Source organism: Uranotaenia lowii, chromosome 1, assembly GCF_029784155.1.
Source record: "Uranotaenia lowii strain MFRU-FL chromosome 1, ASM2978415v1, whole genome shotgun sequence".
NCBI classification, from domain to species: Eukaryota; Metazoa; Arthropoda; class Insecta; order Diptera; family Culicidae; genus Uranotaenia; species Uranotaenia lowii.
In genome coordinates, this window is record NC_073691.1 from 13,537,541 (window position 1) to 13,559,318 (window position 21,778).

The 21,778-nt window shown below is 36.9% G+C and overlaps 3 protein-coding genes across 4 annotated transcripts in view; 1 reads left to right on the forward strand and 2 right to left on the reverse strand.

Moving 5' to 3' along the window:
* Positions 1–21,778, forward strand: part of LOC129742950 (uncharacterized) — a 97,896-nt gene that overhangs the window by 51,723 nt on the left and 24,395 nt on the right. For both annotated transcript variants that reach the window (XM_055734890.1, XM_055734896.1), the window contains exons 3-4: positions 17,070–18,115; positions 18,170–18,279. In XM_055734890.1, coding sequence (XP_055590865.1) covers positions 17,162–18,115; positions 18,170–18,279 — 1,064 coding nt within the window. In that variant the 5' untranslated portion in view covers positions 17,070–17,161. The remainder of the gene's footprint in view (positions 1–17,069; positions 18,116–18,169; positions 18,280–21,778) is intronic.
* LOC129757876 (uncharacterized) lies at positions 818–3,625 on the reverse strand. Its single transcript, XM_055755241.1, has 5 exons — positions 3,295–3,625; positions 2,907–3,236; positions 2,720–2,845; positions 1,941–2,203; positions 818–1,480 (listed from the first exon to the last, which is right to left on the reverse strand). Exons 1-5 carry the CDS (start codon positions 3,623–3,625, stop codon positions 818–820), a joined length of 1,713 nt encoding a protein of 570 aa, XP_055611216.1.
* On the reverse strand, positions 6,495–8,498 carry LOC129742971 (probable cytochrome P450 313a4). The gene is made up of 5 exons (XM_055734917.1): positions 8,450–8,498; positions 7,990–8,363; positions 7,733–7,918; positions 6,982–7,599; positions 6,495–6,918 (listed from the first exon to the last, which is right to left on the reverse strand). The coding sequence occupies exons 2-5, from the start codon at positions 8,345–8,347 to the stop codon at positions 6,578–6,580; spliced, it is 1,503 nt and encodes a 500-aa protein (XP_055590892.1). The 5' UTR covers positions 8,348–8,363; positions 8,450–8,498; the 3' UTR covers positions 6,495–6,577.

Sequence of the window (21,778 nt, forward strand, 5' to 3'; positions counted from 1 at the left end):
CGGTAGAAACTCATAAAAGTTTACTTCCGGTAGCCCGAGAATTATTCAATGATTTCATTGATGAATACAAAGCTCTATACGGCATAGAGTATTTGACTAGCAATATTCATAACCTCTGCCACATCGTGGATGAGGTGGAAAGATTCGGACCTTTGTTCACACTGTCTGCTTATCCTTTCGAGAACTACCTCCATTCACTCAAGAAAATGCTACGTTCAGGGCCACTACCTCTAAACCAAATTGCAAATCGTCTAACAGAACTAGACAGTGAAGCTTCTAATCGCATAAGAGAAACTTATTCATCTCATTTCAGAACTATTCAATCAGTTGAAAAGACGGAAAAGAAAACAACAATCTCTTTAACAGATTTTACTTTAAGTACTAATTTCGAAGACAAATGGATTCTGACTAAAGATCTCGAAATAGTTTGTATGTATAATGCTGAACAGGTAAATTCTGTTTGGAAAATCCAGGGTCGCTCTATTATTTGCAAGTATGATTTTTTCAGTAAACCTTTCAGGTCCTCATTTATTTTTATTTATGCAGCTGGAGAACAGAATACAAACTATTCTAAAGATCAAATGTACGACATCAATTGTATTATGTGCAAATTGGTTGCAATTCGGAGGAAAAATGAAATTATTTTTGTCCCTCTCATGCACTCTGTGAAATAGAATCTTATCTCCGAGTGTTCATTTAGTAAGATATTTCCTTCTTAGTTTGTGTATTGATCAAATGAAAATAAATGCTTCAACAAGTTTGTTTAATTCTATTGTCAAATGAAATCTTCTTATCAAAAAACAGTAAAAAAAAAAAGTTAATCATCAACTTCGCTATAATCATTTTCACTACCATTGTCTTCGCTACCATCATCTTTGCTACGATCATCTTCGCTACCGTCATCTTCACCATTATCATGTACTCCGTCAGCATCTTCACCTCCAGCATCTTCATCACCAGCATCTTCACCACCAGCATCTTCATCATCATAATATTCAATATCAACATATTCACCAGCATACATTTCTTTATCGTCCATTAAGTCACCCAGAATCATTACCGATTCACGATCACCAGCTTGCTCCACAACTACATCAGTACTAGCTGATTCCGGTGCATCCATAGCTTCCACAGGATTCTCTTCGGTATACTTGATTCGCGAAGGGCGGGTTGCAGATCGGCGTAACTTCTTACTGGATGAACGGGGTTTGCAGTACCGGAACAAACGAGATCTGATGAAGTCCTCCAACTTTTGAGCAGTGTATGTTGGATCACCAATGCAGACTAGTTTGAGAAGAAGATGTAGAACGTTCCCAAACTCTCTGAAACCACGTTTCGATTTTTCGCCTCGGTTGATTCCGGTCCAGGTGAAGCGGGTCCAGAAATCTCTGGTAAATAAGCAATCCACAATCGTGTAGCACGCATTATTTCCATTCGAATGGTACGAACTCGGTGGAATGATTCGGGTGAAGTAAGTAAGCTGTAATTTAATTGATGAACGTTAATGAATTTGAAATCACAAAAAAGTTTAAAGTTTAATCACAGACAAACATACAGGCACGGAACATACAGGCACGCAAAGGGGGAGAGGAGGGGTTGCAGGGTATTGCATGGTTAAAGTTATTTTAATATAAATATGTTAAAACATTAAAATTAATAATGAAAATTACAAACAACTATTAAAATTAAATCTCTCCCATTAATTGGCACAGATCAATGAACCACAGGCAATTGACCACAGTCTGTGGATGATTTGTAACATACTTTTTAGGTTAAATTTCTATACCTTACTGAAATTGAGCAATAAGGGCTCATTAGTGGTATGTGGTAAAGTTCAATTGCGCAATTCTGGACTGGATCACTTGAGCTGAATGATTTTTTTGAGGGAGAGGGGAGGGGGACAAAAACTTTGAAAAATAGTTGAAATTGTCTATACTTACATATTTATCACAAAGAGTTTGATTTCCCAGCTTCAAATTCCAGTCATGCAATTCACATTCATTGTTAATCCTTTTGTGATTTTCAACAGGGTCCTCAAATGGTTCAGACGACTCACTGGGATGTTTTGAGTGGATTTCCATCAGTGCGGCCAATCGTGCAAAATGATCCTCGAAGCATTTCTGTACTGTTGCTTCCATTGTAGTCTGAATAAACTGCTGCAAGTCCTTCTTCAACTCGCCGTACGTCACAGTATCGTTGCCACCTGTGGAGATCAAAATTGTGTGTGTGTAAGACACGTTTCAGTTGAACAAATATAAAATAAGGGCTGGTTGAAATATTACATCGTATTCCAGCATTGGAGCTTAGACTATGGAATCAATTAATTTTAAATATTTTGCATGATGGGTCATCCACAAATTACGTAAGCATTTATGACGAAGAAAGGGTCTAACTTTTTGCTTAAAGGTCAAACAAAATAATTCTACATATATGAAAACAAAATCTATACAAATGAAGGCGAGGGGTCTAAAACACGGAAAATATGGATATTTCATTATCAACGTAGTTTGTGGATGGTTCCAATCCGAGAAAGAGAGAGATAGCCTGACTCAATAATTCCTAGGACGAACAAACAGAAAATATATAAGGTCCAATCTGTGGAGAGAAAAACTCTTTGGGGAAGGGATCCACTTCGCAGATTGACACTTCCGAAGAAACACTTAAGAGCTTTTCTTGTTACGTAATGCTTCATCCGGCCCAAAAATGTAAACTTCATTACCTGCTATGACATGCTTATCCAAATTTCCGTAGCCAGTCGCCGAATCCGTCGAAAGAAAATATATATCATTTTGTGAACAATACATTGGTTCTACTTTCTGCTGCATGTAGTGCGTCGATGTTGTTTCTGAAAAAAAAACACGGACACAAATTAATAAATGGAGATTCCATATGAAAAGTATCCTTACCTGCAAACTGGTCTGGTGGTGTGGTGGCGGACTGATTGATGAACAGTGGTAGCGATGTAGTCTGCTTGTACGTTTCAGCTTGATGAACCTGAGGTGCGTTTCTCTGTGGCGTCACGATCGGTTGTTGAACCACCGGTAACGAGAGCGCTGAAGATGTTTGCGGCACTTGAATGAATGTTGCCTGCTCCAACGGAACGTGCGTAATCGAAAGTGGTGACGGGGACGGTGTTGTCTTTTGGCTCGGTAAATTTTGCGTTTGCTGATGGTCAAGTGCCGGCTTGAAGTTGCATTGTGGGTCACGGTTTGCGTTGGGTGGCGGATTCTGGAGCGCTGAAGGAAAAAGTGTTTACTTATTTGTGTCTTGAAAAACTTACTTTACTTTTCTTACCTGCACACATCAAATTGTAGTTCTTGGCATCAATCAGTTTTGGTTTCTTTTCTGGTTTTAATAACTTTTTCTTCCCTTCCACATCGGACACTTCCTTTCTCGCGAGCTCTTCCGCAGCTTTTTCAGCTGCTTTAAAGTTCCGGAGCTTTCTCCAAACGATTACGGGAATCCGCTTGGTTGGTCCGTTGAATTCGGAACCGCTTACGCGCAACCGCTCAATTTTTTCGACCGACAACTTTGGCCACATCAGCACGTTCTTTTGGATCCAGGAGGTCGGCACAGCCAACACCTGGAATTTATTATTTTCGATGAATTGCACCACGGCAAACATTTTTATCGCGCACAGCTAATAAACCAAAACAAAACTGTTCACAAGCGAAACCAGAATGTGTGGGTGATTTGCGCTTCCGTTTTGTTTACATGGCAAGCAACAGTGCTGCCAGAAGAAGTGAAATAGCTAGTAATAAAATTTAATTTTAATTTTGAATATGTTTCAAATGTAACTTCAAACTTAAGTTTCTTAAGTTACAAGGATTTATAAATTATGAAATGAAATTAAAAAGCATTATTTACTCTGTGATAGCATAAATGTTTGTTGTTATATTTGTTTAAACGTCGTGAATATATTTTTGACTGAAACAATGAAATTTGCCGCTATTTAAACAAAACTTGTAAACTGAAAAACAAAAAATAAGCTTGCAGCTCTGCTTGCCACTTGGAGATATATGCTATAAAATCGTATATAACTGCATTGATTCGTAATAATGTGCATGCAATCGTATACCTATGCGAATTAATTCGCATGGTTGATTTTCGCAGAACGTACTTGCTGGCAATCGTAAAAGAATACAAATTAGTTCAATAAAATCGTTTATGATAATGAGACATCAATGATTTAAATCGAATTTAAGGAGGCTTCAAAATGTTGGTCTATTTTTAGACATCGATGATGTGTTCTACGATTTAAAAGACTTTAGATATAGAAATATACGATTTGCTTTTGGTTTAATTGAAGCAAATCCCCTTGAATTTATGTATTCCAGATAGCGTCGAGGAACCGTCATGAGCTGCAGATCGTAACATCAGGGGATCAAGTCCAGGTACTAACAATAACTTCATGAACGTTTAAAAAAATCAACAATCAGGCCAATAATAAATTACAGCAAAAAACGCATTTTTTTGAAATAATCTTATTTTTATTTTTTTTTGTGGATGAATAAACCAATTGGTTTAAAATCCAAAAAAAAAATAATAATCTTATTTTTATTCAACTGACGGAAAATAAGAGCCCTGCACTCAAGTCGCAAAAGACAACCAAATAAGTCGTCAAACTTTCCATATTGTTACGAAAAATGTCTTATATAAAGATATTCCCAATCGCATATTGAGTGAAAACCTACAAGATTACAACCTCAATCATCTATATGATGATGTAAATTGTCATAGTATATTCCAAAAAGAATCAGGGTAGTCGTACATGATTTGCATGACAAATCGTGCAAATCGTAATTCAATACAATCCACATCAAGAATATGTGTGCTAATGTACCTATATGGCCTCCAAAATAATACGTATATACTGGTTTTGCTGCATTATATACGATATATTTACACGTATATTTGCACGTATATTTGCGTTGCAAATTCGAAATACCCACCAAATGGTTGTCTGGGTCTTAAACGATTATAGAAAAGATTAAGTTTTAAGGACATAGCATGTTCTAGGTTACAATAATCTTCAATAAATTTTCACAATCGAATAAACAATATAAAATCTAAATTCCGATTTAAAAACAAGGGAGAGATCAGGTTAGCACAAGGTACCATAAAAAATGTTTTGTTTTTAAACTAAAAATCCTTAAAGCTGAGATTTACTTCAGCGATAAGCGATAAAGTTTAACGATTTTTTTTTTTTTTTGATAAATAGTTTGTAAAATTTAGAGTTGGTAGTGGCTTGGTTGGTATCACTGAAAAAACTGCCTAGAAATTTATTATCCAAAAGCCCCCATATCGATTTTCAAAGACTTCTACTCGATGAAGTCATTTTCGAAATAAAATGTTTTCAAATCGTGGTGTCAGAATGCACCATTTCCCTTTTTGTTTCTATAAATTTCTCAATTAAAAGATTGTTATGATGAAAAGCGAGTAGCGACGATCTTTTTAAATCAGTTTTTCAGTGTTTCTGGTGACATGTTGGTTTGAATTGGTTCTCTATTAATTTTATAGAACCAGCAACTTTTTTTTATTAATTAAAACAGATTAAAAGATAACATCAAAGATTACCAACAAATAGGTAGTGAGAAATAAAAATAAAACCTGAGTAACACGGTTTCGTATGGCTGTGACGAACTATCAATGTAACATTTCTTACGTAAGATTTTTGGAAACCCCCCCTACCCCCCTAGTAAGAGATCGTAAGCAAATGTGAAAACCCCCCCCCCCCCCCACCCCCCTATGTGCTTACGTAATTAGTGAACGGCCCCTAAGTTCTTGGCAGTTTGCGTGTATGTGTTTCTCAATTAAAGCTCTTCTGAGCGGTTACTTTTCTTCTTTTAAACAATGATGCCGCAGTAAAAAAAATGCCTGAATCACGCAAAAATTGCGTTATTAGGAACACAGAACACAGAGAACTTTGCAAAGTTCTCTGACTTTCTCAGTTCGTACGCGAAGAGTGTGCGGGGGCTCAATGAGTTTGTTTACAAACATAAGAATATTTTGTGCGACTGGCTAGAATCTAACAAGGCGTTCTTGAAGCTTTTAGTTGACCGACGAACAGCTGAAAAATATGGTGCAATGGATAAGCAGTGCTTCCGCCGAAATCAAACTTTGCGAACTCAGATCTCAGCTGCTCAGTGGTTTGTTGGTAAACAAACTCCATGAGCTCCGCAATTGCAAAACCAAAATGGCTGAATCGGGGATTGAACATACGGTAACAACACCTCCTAATCCTATATATATATGCACACCTTGGGCACGATTAGGCTGTAGATATATAATATTCAAGATTAATTGCATTCAATGTGGTAGAAAGTGTGGTGATAAGAAAAAAAAACGTTGCAAAGGGAGTAGTCAAATATTTTTCTTCGTTAAGTGACGTCACTTCAGACAATTTTGGCGACGAATATTGCCTAGGATAAGTGAATCTATCAGATCCTTGGTTATACATATTAACAAACTTTAGATTGAACATAGTCAGAGGAGTTTTTTTTTAATTTTTCCTGGTTTGGATTCCGAATTACAGGGTTTTTTTTGGCCGGTTTCCCGGAACGATTTTCGATCGTTTCTATCGAGGCAGCAAAGACACTAGACAGCCATTGTTCACCCGTTGAATCATTTCGAAACTGGTTTGTAGATCTTCCTGCCGCAGCAATGTCCGAATCCGGAAAGCACGCACAAAATACGCCACAGTGAGCCACATCGACAGCATGGCGAAGCGCCCCCCGATACAATTTCGAGGACCGGCACTGAACGGCAGATAGGAATACGGATGGCGCTGAGCAATCTGCTCTGGCAAAAAATGGTCCGGATTGAAAACGTTTGCTTGGGGGCCCCAAATCTCCGGATTGCGTTGCATTCTGCCGCTGGCTATCGCGATAAGCGTTCCTTTGAGCAAGGTGAACTGATCTGAAAATGATCGCCAAATTATATGCATTGTGGACAGATCGGTTTATTATTTAGATAGGTTACCGTCAAGCTTGAGATCAGCTGTTAGACTTCTGACTAGTAAGGGTACCACAGGGTACAACCGCATGGTCTCCTTGATTACCATGTCTGTGTATACAAGCTTGTAGCAGTCTTCCTGAGTTATCTCCACATTCGGATCCGGACAGACGGCCATCACTTCTTGATAGACACGTTCTTGGACCTCCGGATGCATTGCCAGCAGTAGTATGACGTTTGAAATGGAAATTGCTGTCGTATCGAAGCCGGCATAGATGACTTCGTCCACGTGGTGAGCCATTTCTTCCACCGTCATTGCTTGGGAGCTATCGCGGACCATGTCGTACAGCATATCGAGCAACGGTTTAGCTCTGCTTGTGTTCTCTTCACCGTTCGTTGTTCCATCTGTTTCTATTTCTGTTCGCTTTTGAGCGAATTTCCGATCCAATGCTTTCCAAGTAACTTCTCTAACGTTTCTGCGGGTGGTGCTGAAAACGGTCCAGTCTTTGGTAAGATGATAAATGAAGTCCGAATAGTGATGGAGCTTGAAAACACGTTTTATAACGTAAGGCAAATAGAGCTCGACTTTTTTTAAATACTCTGCTTTATCGACGTAGTCATCTATCTCGAGCTCCAGAAACGTTGCTGTTAATGAGAAAATAAGAGATATCACCTTATATTTTAAAGACTTAATAGTGCATTGGATAGAGGAAATTCTCCATTTTAAAAGTCCCAAACAACGAGACACCGTGTACAATCTAAACTTAAAAGTTTATACCGGTAATGTTATCGAGAGTCCACTTCGCAAATTCGCTGCTCATGTTTCTCTCGACGCCATCGGCTAATTTCATCGCATCATCTATGAACTGTCGAGCTTTCCTATTGAATATGCCAAAGAAGCCATTCAAGGTTTTTCTAGAGAACGACAGGTTCAACCGCTTCCGGCGAGAGCTCCACAGGGTTCCTGCAGCAAAATAAGAGTACCATCACTGATTGGACGTCACCTGGCTTTATAAGTAAAGTTTGATATCAAACCTTCCGACGCGAGCAGAGCATGAAGACCGAAGAACCTGTAGTGCGGGGCTTTGTTCAGACAGACACTTGAGTTGAGCACCGTTTTGCAGTGTTCCGGCTTGTCAAGCATAACCACTAAGTAAGGCCCAAACCATCCCTTGGTTGGCGTTGGATACTGATGCATAAGTTTGTACAGCACTCGTCCTATGGATACTGGAGTTGATTTGCCGAAGAACAAATAAGAGTACCCGATTAGCGGTAGATTAATAGGGCCGTGCATTTCCCGAACGGAAGCGAACATCTTTCGACGGGTCCACCGGAAGTACACCCCATAGACGATGATAGCCACCAAGAGCGATCCGAGCAATTCAAGCCACATGATGATTTTTCTATAACTAACTCAGTAGTAAGGTAAATATTCTGATCGACTACTAGGAGCACAAAATAACTGCAGCCATGGCTTGGCTTATTATTTACCTACCAGCTCTATTTGGCCAGCTAAATCAATCGACAAAACAGATCATTTTAATCGGTGTTTTTTTTTGTGTATTTTCGCAAATTTTGTTTCCTAAAATACGCGGATTATGTATTTATCAATTTTTTGTCATATTTTATGTCACTTCAGTAAAATGGTTGACCTACTTTACAATTTACCGTTTAAAATAATTTATTAAATTTACAAAATTGATAGAATGGTCAGAATTTGTAAAATTTACAGATTTGGCATAATTTTAAAACCAATAGAAAAACGTAATTTGCTAAATTAAAATTGTTGAAAAATAAAAAAAAAACGAAATTGGGGGGCATCCATTTATTACGTAACGCTCCTAGGGGGGAGGGGGGGGGGGGATTGCGAATTGTAACACATGTCCAAAACTGAACATTGGAAAATGATAAACTTGCGTTCCTCATTTTTCGTTTCAACGTAGTAGATATCTGATACATAGAACATGCATTACAGATCAACTACGACGGCCAAGACAACCATGTGATGTAAAACGCTAAAGATAAAGGAACAAGAGAGAGGAATGAAGCGTGGAGTTCCTTGCCAAACGCTTCATATGATTCTGTAGAATTCGCGTGTGAAGTTAGAATGTTCAATTTGCAATGTTGAAAACTAAAAAAACATACAAAAAATGGATTGATCTCACTCGAAACTTTCACAGTTTGAAATTGTTCCACAGGTAATCCAATCTTTACCACCATTAACCTTTTCCCCAGTTCTTCTCAGTTAATGTTTCAAAATGTTCATTAAACCTCAACAAAAGCTCTCGTTCCTTTAAACTATGATTTAGATCTTCATGATGATATAGAACATTTTCGGAAACGACTGTCAAATACATTCTCGAACGATCGATGCTTACTTAGATTCCTCTGGTTTGTATCTTTTCCTTTCATAAAGATTCTGAGAGAGACTTTTTAAGATCAATATTGAATATGCATGAAATAATCGTTGGAAAATTGTATATTAGACCCCCAAGATTTTCATATCCGAAGTTTAATAGTTCCGACGAATATTACTAAAATAAATTAAACGAAGACCATCAGCTCACCACAAGCACAGAGAAACTCGGAATGAGACAATCAATAAGTGTTAACAGAGAGTTAATCATCATTGAGTTCTAAAAAGCGATCTGGACAGATATTAACTCAGTTTATTTTGTTGTACCTAAATAATTTAAAGAATAATGAAAAAAATATTATGCTAAAACTCGTTTTTTAATCTTCAAAAATCAAAATTCAAAAATATGAGAAGAGGGGAGAGGGGGTATTAATCAGGGTTACGTAATTTTTATAGGCACGATTTGTGGCATACGGGGGGGAGGAGGTTAAAAAAGTCAATTTTTAGCATTACATAATTAAAGGATGCCGCCTTGTGATTATTTTAAAATAAAGTGATTGGCTAAATTGATTCATACATATATTTCGTTGACACCATAGCAAATATTTGAAAAAATTGAAAGCATTAAAATAATCAAAATTCCCAAAAATGTCAAAACTGTGAAAATAGGAAAAAAAAATTAAAAACTTCAGAAAAAAGGAAAAAAAAATGACTAAAAGATGTTAACATAAACAAGTCTCAGCAACCGAAATCTTAATTCAAGTTGCCGAGTGCTGACAAGGCGTAAAATAACAACAAAAAAAAGAGAAGCTATATGCGAATATAAGTAAAATAACTATAAACACATAAGAAGGCATCTGTTTTCTACACATACATTGGAGTAATTTTTATATTGAAATCTCCATCAGTTTTCTAAAAAACGATTTCATTACAACTGTTGTCTAAATTGTCGAACCTCAAACCGTGCGGGCTAAATGTGGCCTATTTATGTTTAAGGCCAAATTTCTGTTCAAAGTGTATCACCCTCGAAATGCATTGATCTGATATGTTGTCTTGTCAGTCGTTTCGTCAAACGGACGTAGGCGCATTTAACGCGCTATTGCGCATTTAGGAACACTTTCCCCTACATGTCACTGACACAATTGCAAATACTTTAAAAAAAAAATGAAAGCATTATAATTTTCAAAATTTCCAAAAATTACGAAACTGTCAAAATCGACGTAATTGATTAAATTTGAAAAAAAAGAAAACAAATAAAAAATGCCTAAAATAAATTAAAAAGAAAGATAATGCTAAGATGTTGAAATTTAATAACATGATAAAATTTCCGAAAACAAAAATGACGTGAATGGGAAAAATGACAAATTTGAAATAAAGACATATGTAACGTCAAAAATAATTTAACCAAAGACCAGGGCTGGTAGCGAGTCACTTTTTAGTGACTTGGTCACTTTTTTTGGGTCAGTCACTAAAAAGTCACTTTTTTCATCATTTGGTCACTAAAGTCACTATTTTCCGAAAAATGGTCACTTTTATCACCAAAAGTCACTTTTTTCACCGAAAATATACCAATGAAATGGTAATTTGAATTGCGCGTGTTAACATTGACGGTAGTAACGGTAAATTACTTGATCAGTCATTTAGAATTTTTTTTCGCCTCCGGCGGAATTTCGGCATAAATCACCCTTGGCTTGAGACATTTCGATCTACGACATTATTTGACGTTCATGAATTGAAACTAACTTTGATTGTAGATTTTAATTTTTAGTTCAATAAATTTTTTGTAATGGAACTCAAAACTTGATATACAAAAACCCTATCTCGTCTTTAGAATAGATTTTTATTAAGAAGTGTAACTAAAATTGAGATTGAAACGAACCATTTTTTTTTATTAAAAAAATCTTTTAATGTCATAACAAATGTTATGTTGATATGAATTATTCTTTAAAAAAACAATTTCATACTCAATTTTATTTCGTGTTTTTTGTTCTTCTAAATACTTAAAAAAAGGGTTTTAAAAATTTACACAAGGCCACAAAATTTACATTTTTCTTAGGTGCAATGAATTTAAACGGTAACATCAACTAATTTGGGTTCCCCGAATCTAAATATGTATGCAATATTTCTATCAGCTTTTGTTATTGAAATGACTTTTGAAAATAATTATTCAAACGCCACAAAAAAAAAAGACCTTTAAAAATAATTAAAAATCTTTAGAGAAGTTTCTGCACTTCTTTTTAACAAAAACTCAAATCAAAATCATTGAATCAATTGATGAGTTTTAAATAGAATCAGGTTTTTTTACACTTTCAGCTGTGATGTCAAAAATACTTGTAATGACATTTTTCCATAATCAGTTATCTATCAATGTTTGATTTTACTAGTAATAAACTCTTTATCACCAAAACTAAATGTGTTCGGCCGAATTTGACAAAATTTCTAGTTTAGGACACTATTTACCAAATCAATAATTTAAAAAATAAGCACCAAAATGGTTATAGTGAAACATGTTTATTGAAAAAACTCTTCCTGAAATGTTTTTAAAAACTAATCTTTTTTATTTCCATATTGTTTTTTCAATCTTCAAATAAATTTACCGAATTTTACTGTACAGTTTTTTTTTAATTTTCTAATCAACTTGCCGAATTTTTTTTAATCAAACTTTTTAAATTTTAAAGACATATTTTTAAATATTGTTTCCTTGTTTTTAAATTCTGAATTTTCGTGTTCTTCAACCATAAGCCTTTAACTCCAATTTTTTTTTTAATTTATTTGTGGTTGTCCTAAGACGGCTAAGACCAGGAAGGTCCAACTTGCCTCTCCAAATTTTTAATAATAAAACATAATTTCAACCTTCTGTTCTTTCAGGACCCAATATTTTAATCAAAAGACACAAAATACTCAGAGTTTGTAATTTAAAGCTTAAAAACCTGCGATTGAAAATTTAAAAACTTTTTATTAATATTTTTTATATGAAATCATGTTTTTTGGATCGATCATGATTTTTTAAATTATTCTAAAAAGTTTGAAAAATTGTTCTAAGTAGCAACTTTAAAAATAAATTTTAATACGCAATGTTAAATAAATTTGTACTTGATTTGTGCTTTCAATATTAATAACAAAAGTTTTGAACTCATTATTTTGAATTTTTCATCAGTTTTAATCATTCACGTAATTACTCATTTTCTAACATTTCTGTGTCAGTGTAGTTGAACATGAAGTTATTATTTAAGCTTCAAAAATGACATTTTGATAACTGGAGGATTTTACTTCATTAAAGGTTTTATGTCTGGCTTATATAACTGGCACTTTTAAAATAATCATAAATATATTCTTCTTTTTATCAAATTAAATTAAACCATCGAACATTGAATAAATTCTGTTCAAAATTCATTCCTTATTCAGTAATCGGCAATTCACATTTTAAATCGTGATTAAATATTTTTTGTTCAAATTAAAAAATTACAGCTGAATTTCTCACTAAACTTCCAGTTGAAAATGAGGAAAAGAATTCCAAATTTAGATGAATAAAAATAAACAATTATTATCATTTTCCTAACATCTATTAATGGTAAGTTTTGTACAAGATTGGACATTTATGTTAGAATTCAGATTTTTTTAATTTTAAATTTGCTAAGAAATTCTTTTGAAACTAATTTATTTCTTACTTTCTTGGCTTATCGAAAATTTGAAACATTTATTGTAATATGTTTCCCAAATTTAGTTTATCAGTCCCCCCTGGACGGGTCCTTCGCACGGGCCTGTTTTGGTCACATTTTTTGTACTTCAAAGTTACTTTTTTCGTTCTACATAGTCACTATTTGGTCACTTTTTTCGGTCCTCAAAGTCACTATTTGGTCACTTTTTTTCAAATTTTGGTCACTAAAGTCCCTACTTTTTCATTGTCAAACCGCTACCAGCCCTGAAAGACAATTTTTGTCATTTGTCATTTCTGTAGATTAACATTGAAAACATTGCCAAATTGTCAAAATCAAAAAACTGTCAAAATTATCAAGATTTTCAAAATTGTCAAAGCTTTCGAAATTTGAAAAATTGTCAAAATTGTCAATTCATCAAAACAGTCGAAATTATCAAAACTGAAAACCTAACATGTTTAAATAAATGAAAAACTAAATACTAAAATAAATAAAATGAAATTTACAAAATTTAACAAATTCCTATAATTCACATAAAAGCTAAGGTGGGCAAAGTGATAAAAATGATAGAAATGACAAAAATGACAAAATAACAAAAATGACAAAAATGACAAAAATGACAAAAATGACAAAAATGACAAAAATGACAAAGGTGACAAAAATAGCAAAAATGACAAAAATGACAAAAATGACAAAAATGACAAAAATGACAAAAATGACAAAAATGACAAAAATGACAAAAATGACAAAAATGACAAAAATGACAAAAATGACAAAAATGACAAAAATGACAAAAATGACAAAAATGACAAAAATGACAAAAATGACAAAAATGACAAAAATGACAAAAATGACAAAAATGACAAAAATGACAAAAATGACAAAAATGACAAAAATGACAAAAATGACAAAAATGACAAAAATGACAAAAATGACAAAAATGACAAAAATGACAAAAATGACAAAAATGACAAAAATGACAAAAATGACAAAAATGACAAAAATGACAAAAATGACAAAAATGACAAAAATGACAAAAATGACAAAAATGACAAAAATGACAAAAATGACAAAAATGACAAAAATGACAAAAATGACAAAAATGACAAAAATGACAAAAATGGCAAAAATGACAAAAATGACAAAAATGACAAAAATGACAAAAATGACAAAAATGACAAAACTGACAAAATTGACAAAAATGACAAAAATGACAAAAATGACAAAAATGACAAAAATGACAAAAATGGCAAAAATGGCAAAAATGGCAAAAATGACAAAAATGACAAAAATGACAAAAATGACAAAAATGACAAAAAAGACAAAAATGACAAAAATGACAAAAATGACAAAAATGACAAAAATGACAAAAATGACAAAAATGACAAAAATGACAAAAATGACAAAAATGACAAAAATGACAAAAATGACAAAAATGACAAAAATGACAAAAATGACAAAAATGACAAAAATGACAAAAATGACAAAAATGACAAAAATGACAAAAATGACAAAAATGACAAAAATGACAAAAATGACAAAAATAGCAAAAATGACAAAAATGACAAAAATGACAAAAATGACAAAATGACAAAAATGACAAAAATGACAAAAATGACAAAAATGACAAAAATGACAAAAATGACAAAAATGACAAAAATGACAAAAATGACAAAAATGACAAAAATGACAAAAATGACAAAAATGACAAAAATGACAAAAATGACAAAAATGACAAAAATGACAAAAATGACAAAAATGACAAAAAAGACAAAAATGACAAAAATGACAAAAATGACAAAAATGTCAAAAATGACAAAAATGACAAAAATGACAAAAATGACAAAAATGACAAAAATGACAAAAATGACAAAAATGACAAAAATGACAAAAATGACAAAAATGACAAAAATGACAAAAATGACAAAAATGACAAAAATGACAAAAATGACAAAAATGACAAAATTGACAAAATTGACAAAAATTGACAAAAATGACAAAAATGACAAAAATGACAAAAATGACAAAAATGACAAAAATGAGAAAAATGACTTATGGAAAATTTATAAACAAATTCCAAATTGTCAAAGTCACCTAGAAAAGAAATAGAAAGTGTTAATATGGTCAGAATTATTAACATTGTTAAATAATCGAAATTTAAATTTTTTGAAACTTTCACAATTTACATATTCTTCGAGCAGTAAAAATTATTAAAATTGTAAAAATGGCAAATTGATAGTTTTCACAGATTTTGGTATTTTGAGCTTTGAGACAATTTGAAATTTTTAACGAAAATATCAGTTGATAACTGTGAAAATAGTAGGCTACACGAAATCGCAACGTGACGTTTTATAGTTTTTGAATGGGAATTCGCTAATAGGGCGTTTGCACAGTGCATTAGTATAAGTAAGCCGTTGGGCAAACAAATGTGACAGCCCCATGTTAAATGAATACAAATCGACTAAAGAAAGATATTTTTTGAAGAATAAATGAAAACTATTGAAAAATTTCTTATGTACAACACATTTTTCGAAAGTTAGATCATTTTTTGACTTGTTTGTGATTTTTTTCTAATTTTGAGTGAAGTTCTTTAACAAAAATGAAGACTTTGTACAGGATATGAGCGTTTTCTAGTGAAAGCAGGACAAATATTACTCAAGTTAATTCATCAATTTCGTGAAGAAAACTCTTAACATCATCTTCCTGGTTCTAAATTTTATATGATAGACCCAAAAACGTGAACAAAATATCCGGGGGAACCGTTTAATGTGGTTTACTATGATGGTTGGCTTGTTTTTCATTTTTTATTTTGCTTGGTTTCCCACTGATATCTAATAAAATACTCGCAGAATCGTTTCCAATTGTTGGAAAATGATCCGAAATATACTTTTTGAATGTTTTTTAGAGAGAATGAGCATTCATTTAAGGGAAAACCAACATTTTGGTTGAATTTTGCTTTTTTCGCATATAAAAACCTCTAATGTGTGCCCAACAGACCTCTTGTATGTGTGTGTAGCAAACGCCCTATAGGCAAAGCTGCTAGATTATTGGCTCCCATAATTTGTTTTTTTGTTTCCTTCAAGTATAATAGTTAAATTCGCCAAGACAATCTTCCAAAGCCGTGAAAAAACAATGAGACAAATTCACAGTGATTTACATAACTTCGAACCCCGACAGCTTCGGGGTTTCTCACCAGTGTGCGAGTTGACGAAAAAAGGTGTGAAACTCTGCATGGAAACCATGTATTTTTTCACTACTCTGGTCAGTCTCACTGATTTCGGCGCAGGCATCTCATCTTAACCACCCACCCAACTTCCTCTTCCTCATCATGAGAGACTATTTATTAAAGTCTGATTGAATTGCTACCACGATTGATGATCGCTGCGGTTAGATTAGTTTGATCCAAACAGGTGCCAATATCAATGAAACGGAACCGTTGCAAGTTACACTTCCCGAGAAGAAGTGTCAAAAAAACCATTAAAATGAATTGAGATTAAAACTGATGAAAGCACCTCGCTCAACCATATTCAATTGGTGAGCCTTTCATTCGATGTCCCATCAAACAACGATCGGTGTAAAACTGTGATTTTTCGCATTTATTTGAAAAAAAGGCTGCAGATCGCATTGCAATTGCATTGAGAAATCAGTGGCGATCAGTGCTCAGTCCATAATCACTAATTTAATGGCACTTCAGTTCCGCTGCTTTATGGGGGCTTGTAATATAATTAAAATTGTTTTTATTCATGGTTATGCTGGTTTTGAACTAGGGTTGATGGGGTTTTTCACGCTGCTTAATCCATCCCAGCAGTTGGTGCCGGTGTGCAATAGATTCTCTGCAGTAATTCATGAGTAGCCCATTGATCGGACGTTATGTGATCGATACGCCCTTTCTAACCCATTAACTTGTAAAATATTAATACATTTTCAAATTTTAAAGTCTGAGAAATGTATTAGCTATATTTTTACCTTCCGAACTTATCACTTTGTATTTCAAGAAATTTTGAAATAATATTATAACTAAAATAGCATAAATTTTATAAATTTGCCCCTCACACATTTATAAAACATTTAAGACTAAAAAATGTTTTTTTTTTCCTCCACAGCCCACGGCGTCATATCTATGTCCGTCCGATAGCAGCGCCCTCAACGGCACCGGGTTTTTGCCTAACGAAAAGACCAGCATCCGGCTTACAAGATGGACAAGCTAGAGCTCGAGATACGGAAGGAGATCGAGGAGCTGAATACGAGCATCTCGCTCATCGATCGGCTCGGCTCCGACGATAACACGATGGACGACGAGAAGCAGGAAGAGCTCCTCGCTTCGACGAGGGCCGTCTTCGAGAACGTCAACTCGAGCCACGCCAAGAACAGCCTCACGGATTCGCAGATTTCGATCATTTCGAAGCATGACGGCTATCCGGACTCGGGACACTTTTACGCGACCCCGCAGACACCTCCCTTGGGAGATGGTGGCGATGAAAACAACAAACTGGCAACCACCGGCTGCAGCAGTAGCAGTGGTGCCGTCACATCGATGTCCGATGGAGACAAGACACTCAGCAGCAGTGGCGGCCTCAGGGGAGGAGTTACCAGCGACACTAGCAGTAAGGATACCACCAAAGGAAACTCCAGCGCAACCAGTTGTGCCACCAGTAGTAGTACTAAGGGCTCGAAAAAGAAGAGCAAAAAAGAGAAGAAAGCGGCGGCCGCAGCGGCTAAACATAAAATGGAAGCGGCTGCAGCAGCTGCCGCCACATCCCCCAAACTGGCCGGCATCGATCAGTACTCCCCGAACGGAGGCAATTCATCCCTGGTCAGTTTTCTCTTTCCGCCGGGGTCGCCGAGACTCAAAAAGCGCACCCTACCATCGACGGCTGTGCTCGGGGTGCTGCAGTTGATATTTAGCGTGACGCTGGCCGCCCTCGGAGGACTGGTGCTGGCTCGGAATGCATCCCTGGCGATGGCCGGAACGGGACTGTGGTGTGGTGCCATTGCCGGTATAGCCGGTTCGCTCGGGCTCATGAACGTAAAGATGGCCAAAACTGGGTTCCTGGCGGTCAACTTGATATGCGTGGCCAGCAGTACCTTGGGTCTGGCCCTGACCGGCATCGGCGCGGTGCGGGATGCCAACATCGCTCAGACGGATGAGGTAAAACTCAGGATTTTTAAATTTTATTTTTGACAAAATATTTGAACTTTCCAGTCGAATTGGGACGCCGTGACCGCCGGTTCCGGACTGTTGATAGCGCTCGCCCTACACTTTCTGGTCAGTGTCTTCTCCGTTTACTACTCGGCGCTGAAGCTGTGCTCTCGGTAAGTGGAATAGGCAAACGTCAAAATAGGATGATCATTTCCCAACTTCGATCACACTGTCCAATTTTTATTCGAACAACTTTAAAGCGACCCTCAAAGACCTCTAATTAGTATCGAACTTTCCAAGCAAAAATTGAAAATTTTCAAAAAAAAATCGTAACCCTGTAAAACCGAACAAACTTTAGTGTGTCAAGGTGAGTCACAACTTTGTAAAACATTTCAAAGCATGTTCAGTGATTGCGCAGTATCAAAATGTGTTTCACACCAAAATCAACTGTGCCACAATAACGTTTTTTATTCAGGTAGATATACATATGTTTCTGTAGATTCATCGCATTTGAAACTGATAAAAGGGGGAATTCGATCGCTCAAATGGGTGAGAGTTTTCGACAGCTCATATGGGCAATGAGTTATGTTTTCATTATTTTAAAAAATATGAGAATTCGACACTCGACAGCCCATCCGGCAATAAGTGTGTTTTTATTGTTTGAGAAATTAGACGATTGCCAGATTGCAAACCGCTCAAATGCGTAGGTTTTGCGAAAAACGAAAAATGCTGATTTTGGCAAAACGTTACATGATGACATTTTTGTTTTTGTCGTCAGGTAAAATTTTCGTTTATCCGCAGAATCCCTTTAATTTCTTAGATAAACCGTAGGAAATGGCTAAAATCCGTAGATGTTTTTTAAATCTACGGATAAATTCGTAGATCTGGCAGGGCAATAAGTTTGTGTTTTATAATTTGAGAAATTTTAGGATGTCGGCAGTCCAGAAGGGCAATAAGTATGTGTTTTTTTATAATTTGTTGAAATTAGATGACCTGACAGCCCAGTTAGTGTTTCTGATATTTGAAATTAAAATTAAACAAATCGACAGTAAGCCGGGTTTCAGACCATGACATCTGATAGTTAGCCGGGTCTTAGCACTTGGTCATCAGAAATATAATATAGCTGGGTTCAGTCCATGGCATAGGAATAAATAAGATAATAAGAAAAAATGAAATATAAATGAAACATTGAAAAAGGGGAGAATGTGGCATCCTAGATATGCCTCTTGCGAAATATAAGATTATGAGCTGGGTTGCCAGGTGCCCAGATTTGTCTGTAAAACACAGACTTTTGACCAGACAAATATTGGTCAGACACAGATTTTGCCCAAGTTTTTGCTCAGAGTGCCAAGATTTTACAGACATTCAAAATTGAGTGATCAACCCGATTTTGTCGCACGCGTCTGTTCCCCAGGTCAGGGCCGGCGTGCGACAACAACCGAGCGTCTGTTCTCCAGGTCAGGGGCGGCTCAAACAGCGTCTGTCTTGCAGCAAGCGGCTGAATTTATGAAATGCGGCTCCCGCCAGCTAAGTCCAAGATGGCAGCCCCATCGCGGGATAGGGACTTTAGGCTAACAACCTACTGCTCCCGATTCAGAAATTGTTACGGAATCCGAAAGAAATGACCGACCTGGATCTTTGGCGACGACTTTTAGCATGAAAACACGGACACGAATTGGAACTTGGAACGTTTTAACCCTTGCCCAACAAGGCAAACTGGAACAACTGGCTAGAGAGGCTAGCCGCCTCAAACTTGAAATTCTGGGACTGAGCGAAGTCCGTTGGCCTAACACTGGAGAACACAAGACACAGTCCGGGCAAGTCCTGCTTTACTCTGGCATACGAGGAGAACATGCTACTCGGGAACGAGGAGTTGGTTTCCTGTTAAGCCCGCAGGCCCATGCGTCCCTCATAAGATGGGAACCGATAAACGAAAGAATAATCGTAGCCAGATTTAGAACACGGGTTAGAAACCTTACAATGGTCCAGTGTTATGCGCCAACTGACGTTGCCGATTTGCAGGAGAAAGAGCAGTTTTACAGTCAACTGAACAGCGTGGTAGAAAAAATTCCGAAGGGTGACATTCAAATCCATTTGGGCGACTTCAACGCAAAGATTGGCTCCGACAATCAAGACCTTGAGCGCATCATGGGGCGCCATGGCCTAGGACAGATGAGCGAAAACGGAGAGCTGTTTGTAGAATTTTGCGGCAACAACAACATGGTGATCGGTGGATCGCTCTTCCCCCATCGACCAGCACATAAGGTCACTTGGGTATCCCGAGATGGCCGAACAGAAAATCAAATTGACCACATCTGCATCAGCCGAAAATGGGGAAGGAGCCTTCTTGATGTCCGCAACAAGCGAAGCGCAGACATTGCATTTGACCATCACCTCGTCCTTGGCGAGATACGACTGAGAGTTTCGCGTGTCCAACGGCGCGAGGAGAAAGTCGGGTGTCGATACGACGTCCGCCGGTTGGAGAATCCAGAGGTGAAAAGGGCATACGTTGAACAGCTAGAATCCCGAGCCTCGGAGCTGCCGACAGACGGAACAGTCGAAGAACAGTGGTGTGGAATCAAGAATGCCTTTATCACGACGAGCCATGGTACTCTCGGTAAAGTTTGTGGAAGAAGAAGTGAATGGATGTCGGATGAAACTTGGAGGATGGTCGATGATCGGAGAAAGGCGAAAGTCGGAATTGAGCAGGCATGTACCGGGTCAGCCAAAGCAGCCGCCCGCTTACGATATGCGGAGCTGGAAAAGGCAGTTAAACGAGCTTGTAGACGAGACAAGAGAGCCTGGACAAACTCCCTAGCCGAAGAGAGGGAAAGAGCCGCCGCCAATGGAGATATCCGATTACTTTATGACATTTCTCGCCGCCTCAGTGGTGCAAGGACTAATGCAAGAATGCCGCTGAAAGACCGAGCAGGTCAGTTATTGACCGATCGAACAGATCAGCTCAAACGATGGACTGAGCACTTCGAACAACTCTTCCGAGTCACGAATAGCGATGGCCAACAGAACCCGCAGCTTGAAGCGCCAACAGTAAGTCGCATTAATGGCGTCAACTCGGAAGCGCCCTCGCTGGCTGAAATAGAAGCGGCAATCAAAAACATGAAATCCAACAAAGCACCTGGGATCGATTGCATCCCTGCTGAAATGCTGAAAGCCGACCCATTTGTCAGCACAAATGTTGCACCGTCTTTTCGCTGACATCTGGGATACTGCAACATTCCCGGCCGACTGGATGCAGGGTATCCTCGTAAAGGTCCCGAAGAAAGGAGACCTGACAGAGTGCAGTAACTGGCGAGGCATAACGTTGATCTGTACAACCCTCAAAGTACTCTGCAAAGTGATCCTGAACAGGATCCAGGAGAAAATCGACGCTACACTCCGACGGCAACAAGCTGGATTCCGATCCGGACGATCATGTGTGGACCACATCACAACGCTACGAATCATACTGGAACAAATCAACGAATTCCAGGACTCTCTTCTGCTGGTGTTCGTTGATTTCGAAAAAGCATTCGACCGACTTAACCATGAAAACATCTGGGCGGCTCTAAGGCGACGAGAGGTCCCAGAGAAACTAGTCCATCTCATCGAAGCACAATACGAGGCATTTTCGTGCAAGGTCTTGCACGATGGTGTCTTGTCCGAACCAATCCC